The 6,793-nt window shown below is 48.9% G+C and overlaps 1 protein-coding gene across 1 annotated transcript; it reads left to right on the top strand.

The window, feature by feature from the left end:
• The first annotated feature begins 1,274 nt into the window (after positions 1-1,274).
• Positions 1,275-6,566, top strand: SPINK2 (serine peptidase inhibitor Kazal type 2). The gene is made up of 4 exons (XM_067297038.1): positions 1,275-1,347; positions 1,672-1,709; positions 1,924-2,033; positions 6,400-6,566. The coding sequence occupies exons 1-4, from the start codon at positions 1,293-1,295 to the stop codon at positions 6,443-6,445; spliced, it is 249 nt and encodes an 82-aa protein (XP_067153139.1). The 5' UTR covers positions 1,275-1,292; the 3' UTR covers positions 6,446-6,566.
• Positions 6,567-6,793: the final 227 nt, after the last annotated feature.

The raw sequence follows: 6,793 nt of genomic DNA, 5'->3' as shown, positions 1-6,793 counted from the left end.
AACAACACCCTCATTTTTCCTTTCTGCCCCCTCCTCTAGTTGCTTTTTCTGTGATAAATCACAGCTTCAAAAAGTGAGGTAACCCAGCCTGGCCTAACTTGCCGGTATTTAACTCCCTGATACTCCTTCTCCCCAGGAAATCTCTCTGGAAGCTAAAGATCCCCCAATGGTGGCAAATCCAGCAACCACCCCACCAATAACAAGATAAGAGAAAGATGCTTTCTTCTCAAGTTGCTTAGCCAGCAGGGGGCAAAAGTTTGGGCAAAGATGGGGAAGGAGACAAAGCAGAGAGAAATACCACTTTACATGCTCAACCAGCCTTGAAACTTCCCGATTAGGCATCTTGCTTAAAATACCTAGGCCAGATGGTTTTACATGAAACATATCTTGCAATGGGGATGAACTTCAGAGGTGTGCTCTGACTGCAAATCTAACACTGCAGTCACCCTTCAGAGGTTACCTGGAGAAACAATATCATATTCAGGAGATAATAAAATAAGCCCACTATAACGCCAGGCGGACAGGGGACACTGTCAGAAACGCACAGAAAAAGAAGAGCCGTGCTTGGAAGAACCTGGGGGCTGACCCAGAGAATCGAAGGGTTATGGATGCGCATGATGTCTGCATATGTACACGCATGGGATATATCAGGACACCTGATGGATCTATACCCAAGCTCATATACACAAGCATAGGCCGTTTTGGGGAAGCCTATGCTCTAGATTTTAGGAAACTGCATAAAAACAGTTCCAGAGCCAGAATCCTCCACGCTGTATAAAGCTAGCCACCGGGCTTTGCAAATCTAACCAACGTTATCAGCGTCCGACAGATGATCTTTGGAGCGCAGCACTGCCGAGACACCCAGTCAAGCCGGCAGGGCAGCGTGCCAAGCCTTTCCAGCTCCCGCTGGCCTGGATTCCCGGGACATCGGATGCAGGCAGGTTGTTTCTATTGCTGAGGCTGCATTCGTTTTCTCCTTCTCCTGTCAGCAACGCCTTCACAGCTCAGCACAAGCCACCTCATGCGACTTTGAGCTGAGAGAGGTGCCGGGGCTTTAACGGCCCCACGGTGTTCGTCGTGGCACCGCCCGCATGTTTCCAGCTTCCCCGTGTTGCCCAAGACACCGCGCAACCAATTCCGTGGGGGTTCCCCAGGGAAGCGCACCTCTGGGAGGAACCTCGCACCGCTTCCAGCGGGTCCCCCCCCACCCCCCCCACCCGCGCCCGTTGCGCCGCCCCGCACCGCCCCACCCCGCCCGCCGCCGCCGCCGCCGCCAGTTCTCGGTGCCGGCGATGGCGATGGCGGTGCCGGTGCCGGTGCTGGTGCTCCTGCCCGCCCTGCTCGCGGGTACCGCCACCGCCGGCGGCGACACGGGGACTCGGCCGGCCCCGCGATGGGGAAATCACAGCCGGTGCCGGGCACCGGCCGGCTGGGGGAGGGGGGGGGGGGACCGGTACCGGGCACCGGCCGGTCGGGGGAAGGGGGGCCGGGGGCCGGGGCCGGTCGGGGGATGGGGGGGCCGGGGCCGGGGGCAGGGCTTTACCGGCCGGTGGCCGGTGCAGGGGCGGGGGGAGCTGAACCGGGTCCGGACCGGGGCCGTTACCGGGAGGGGGGGGGGGGGAAGAAGCCCGTCGGGACCCGGGTGCCGTTAACGCCAGGCGCTCTCCGCAGGGCTCATCTCGCTGCCCTCCAGCGCTGCCAGCATCCCGGTGAGTGCGGCCCGCCCGGTGCCGGTGCCCCCCCAGCCCCTCGCGCGGAGGAGGCGGCAGCGCCGTGGGCTGCCCCCCCCCACCCCCCCGGCAGGCGCTGCCCCCCCCCCGGAGCGCCCTGAGCCCCCGGGGTGCCCACGGCCAGCCCGGGAGCTCCGCAGCCTCCCCTTTGCCGGAGCTGCTTCAAACGCCTCCGCACCCCTCTTTCCCCCAGCCTGCGTGCAACAGGTACGGCGTGCCGGGCTGCCCGAGGGACTACAACCCGGTGTGCGGGACCGACGGCGAGACCTACTCCAACGAGTGCGTGCTCTGCGAGTCGAACAGGTAGGAGCCCCCCAGGCGTCGGGGCCTCCCCTGCCCCGCGCCTGCCCCGCGCCTGCCCCGCAAGGAAGGCGTTCGCCCTCACGCCCCGGTCGTTAACCCGAGAGCCGGCGGCCTCGGACCGCTCGGGCCGTCAAGCTGCGGGGTTAGCATCTTCTCCTCAAACGCCGGCCCCTTGCAGCAGGTTTTGCCGTGATGCCTGTAGACGGCTTAGATTGCATGTTATCTTAGCTGCTGGCACTGCATATTCATTTTTGCAGTTCTCAAGGAGGAGCATCTCGCAGAGGGTTTACCCTGTAGTGTTGTTGTACAGTGGCTCGTTAGCATTAAATTTAAGTCCAGGCTTCTCCAGACCTTCTGTCGGAGACTCACAGAAAACACAAAAGATCCCACCTAGATGTGGAGCGCAGCTTTTACTACAAAATTTTTACTTCGGGACCCAATATCTTGTACTTCCTTTCACAGGGAGGAGTAAGAATGCCAAATGTTAGGAGAAAAATACTGTTTTCCTATTCAGGATGTTTAAACATCAAGAATAAGTTTTCCTAATATTTGATAGAGGATATTTTTTTTTTCATAATTTCATAATTTTCATAACATATGAAAATAATTTCATTATTTTTTTAGATTTGAAAACACAGTAAATCAGCACTTAATAGGCATTGCTACCCCCATTTATGACAGTCTGGAGACCTATATAGTACCTCCTCTCAGCACAAACTGAGAGGAACTGCTTGCGAATTAGATGGTGAAAGGCAATTTACATTAAAATGGTCATGAAATTAGAATAGAGTTCCTGTTTCTAACAAAAGAAAAAAGTGAGAATAGCAGAACAGCAGTGATGGACACTTACAAAATTACAAATACACAGATTTCAACACAGGGAAGGCTGAAATAACTGTTTTTGACTTTAGGGGGAAAAAAAATAAAGTTAATTGTGACCAAATGCTTTACACAATTCAAACGATCAAGATAGAAAGAACATAGGCCAGAAGAAGGGAAGAATGTGTCAAAGTATATTTAGAAGTAAGCAGATCTGCAGAGCTTGATAAACACTTACGCTAGTGCACTTCACAAACAACAACCCAAACAAACAACAAATCGCAAGGAAGTTTGGTAAACCTACAGTTTGGAAAAGGTTTGGAAATTCCAGGGAGTCAGCAAGCACATGTAGTACATATCTCTGAAAAGGGGAGAAAAGACGTGCTAGCATGTTACGTATTAGGAACCTACCTGTCTTTGCTAATCTAAAAGGACGTTGGAGTCAGTTATTAAGCAATTGACTTGTAGGCAGCCAGAGGAGAAGACAGTAAGTAAAAGCCGATACAGATTTGTCAAGAATAATCCGACCAAATCCATGAGATTTACTTTTCTGGCAAAATAACTGGCCTTGGAGTTACTCCTTGACATTAATGAGGCATTTTACATAGCTCCACTTGACATTCACTTAAGTAGACAAACAGTTATTAGTAGTAGACAAATAGTTTGAAATGCTCGGGTTAAACAGCAGCAATCAGCATTTTGCAATCAAACTGCAAAGAGCTATTAAGCAGGGTCTCCCTTGGGTGTAATATATATAATTCCATCTTTTTGTAATGAGTTGGATGATGGAATAGAGACAGTAAGAATTTGCAAAATGACATGAGATACAACAATCCTTACAGGACAGTATCAGAATTCCCAGGGATCTGTAGAAAAGGGCTGAAATCAATACAATAACAGACAAAGACAACTGCCAAGTATCACACTTAGGGACTGCAAATCCATGTGGTGAAGATCCAGGCAAGAGAGCGTCTCATGATCTGAACAAGTCAGCAATGGGATGCTACTGCAAAAAGGGAGAGGTTATTTGGAGGTGTATTAGTTGAAGAGCTGTTTGTAAGAGATGGCAGTAATTACTCTGTCCTCCTCATTGCCGTTGCGTTCTGCACGGGGATCCTGTATCAAGTTTTGAGGATGATGCAGGCAAAGCGGAGGGAGTCGGGAGGGGAGCATCAGAAATTATAAAAGGTCAAGACAAGAGGAACAGCTGAACAGGGAGTATGAGACAGAGCCTCGAAGGCTGGCAGAGAGGGAGTACTGACTGACCACTGTCACTGTCTGCACCAAGGGCCAGGACAGGATGTTACTGGCTTAATTTGAGCTAGGTAGATGGAAAAAAAGTCTCTGTACTTAGAAGGAGGAGTGGAGAAGCTGTGGAGCAGATGTGGTAGTAAGTTGTGTAATTGCTTTGCTGGATATTTTTAAGAGCAGGTTAGACAAGCATCTGTCAGGGCTGATGAAAGGATATTTGATCCTTTCTCAGAGCAGAATGATAGGCTTTGGGATCCAGCCTTACATTTCTAGGATTTATTTTTCAGGCTTGATCCCTCAATTTCAAATGCGTGCATGCTAGACTTCGGCACTGCAGGCAGAACAGAGGGATCTCTAGGCAAAACCCTGCTATTTCTTACCAGTACTTATCTCCTTATCATTACTTATTTCTTTAAGTGATCCATGATGTGACTTACGTCTTATACTAAATGTACATGTTTTGTGTGAAATGTGCACCACAGGATTTAAGCCAGTTACACACAAGATGGATTTCATCTTAACCATCATTTTTTGCTTATTTTTTTACATGCTCAGAAACATGTATTTTGGTCAGAAGGGACACAGGGTGATCAGATGCTGATTTTTTTTCCTTAACGATTCAGTAGTTGGCCTACTCAGTGGCTTTCTAGTGCAGTCTGGAGAGAGGGCTTTGTTTTGAAGTGTTTGACTTGGCATGAACACAACAAGGAAGGAACGCTTTCTTACTGGAAGAATTTCAGTTTTGAAAAGCTGTGTTCATGGTCATAAGCAATGGCCATTTCACTTCAGGGAGTGCACTGTACAGTTCGTCACACTCCTTAGGAAGGGAGAACAAAGAGATCTTTCTGCTCTTCTTAACAAGCTGCATGCACAGTAATTACTAGGATACTTAGTGGAATGTGCTGACTTAGAAACAGATATACAGCTATATCCCATAGTGAACTGCAAACAAATCAGCTCTGAATTAACTTTGGTGATTCTCAACAGTCAGCACACTGGTCACTTCCAACCTGTTTAAGCCCATTAAAGGACTTTTTAAGTGGATCTGTCCTTTGAGGGCCAAGACAGTACCGACCACTGGCTCTTCTAGCTGTGCAAGACCATGCAGGCTCTTGGGGGCTGGAGCCAAGCAGCACTTGGAGAGCCCCATGTGCTGCAGAGCATCAGAGCACTGCAGGAGATGTTGCTGTGGCTGGTCCATGACAGCATGGGATACCCGGCCGCTGGTATTTATTTATTTGTTTGTTTATTTTATTTTATTATTTTTTATTTATTTATAATGCTTATATCTAATCCATTCTGGAATGTGTACTCAAATGCAAATCTCGGGTCTCATCTACACTTATTGTTCATTAGCAGTGGCAACAGCTGATCTTAATTCAAACCCAGTCTGGCAGCACCACAAGCCCCTTGGAGACAGACCCAGCAGTTTGGGCTGCCTTTGCACAGTATAGCATAAGGCTGTCTTCTTCAGCTGGGCTTTTCCTTACATCCCCCAGGCATGTTTCATCTTCTTAAGCTGCTCCACCTCCTTCTGGTAAAAAGATCTCTGCTACGACAGATCCTCCCTACTTTTGGATAATCATAAGCCACATGAATTTCATGAGAAGTAAATTTCTTGTGCACGGTCTGATTCTATTAAGATACGGAGGTGAACTGCAGATTTATGACAGCTTGCATTATACCCCTTTCTTCTTATATCTGCACTTGCTTGGTAAACTGAGATTTGTAAATGGAGCACTACCATGTACGGGACTTCCAAAAGAAGTCTAACATTCCCAAACCAAGGGAGAGTTGGCTAAAATTTTCTTTAAGAAGATTCCAGCATTCAGAGACCCAAACATTTGAAATTTAGTGAAGTGAGGGATTCAGAGATGCACCATGATACACACCCTTCCCACTGAATTCCCAAATGAAAGGGGTAGACTTTGTCAGCATTAGATCTGGTTCCCACTTCAGGGACTGTGGAGCATGTCTTGTGTCAGAGAGTGCTTTGTAATGAATACTTCGTCCCTCACTGTGAGATTTCTGTCCTGTGATTTGATACTTCCCAGATTTGCAGGTGATTTTATCAGGTTTTCATAGGTAACAAAGTCTAAAGTGAGGTTGTCTCTGGTAAGCTACTTGCTCTGTGTGCGTGATTCATACATCTTTACATCACAGTTACTGCACAGTAAGGTTTGCTGAAAACATCATTGCCCTGAACACAAAGAACTGGAAGAGGTCACTGTGTAAAATGTCTGTTAAATTCACGTGGAGTGCTCCTCTTCTAAAATATTTCTGTTCTGCCTTGCAGTGAAAATAAAAAGGATGTCCAAATTTTCAAGAGGGGGAGTTGCTGATAAGACAGATGGAGGCTTTTAAGAAAATGAGAAGGGAAGACAAGCCAATCCAAATGGAAACGTCTTAAATATACCTTCTACATATCCTGTCCTAATAAATAAGTTTGCCTGTTTGAACGGACTTGAGTGCTGTTATTGTATTAAAACCAGTGTGCCTCTCCCCTCCCCCCCGTAACGGCTGTTTCGGACCGCTGGGGGAGCTGAGGCGGTGGGCGCCCCCCCTCCCCCCTGTAACGGCTCTTTCGGACCGTTGAGGGAGCTGAGGTGGGGCGCGCGCCTCCCACCACCACCCCCGTAACGGCTGTTTCGGACCGTTGAGGGAGCTGAGGCGGTGGGCGCCCCCCCTCC

Source organism: Apteryx mantelli, chromosome 5, assembly GCF_036417845.1.
Source record: "Apteryx mantelli isolate bAptMan1 chromosome 5, bAptMan1.hap1, whole genome shotgun sequence".
Classification (NCBI taxonomy): Eukaryota; Metazoa; Chordata; class Aves; order Apterygiformes; family Apterygidae; genus Apteryx; species Apteryx mantelli.
This window is presented reverse-complemented; position numbering and strand designations above follow the sequence as displayed.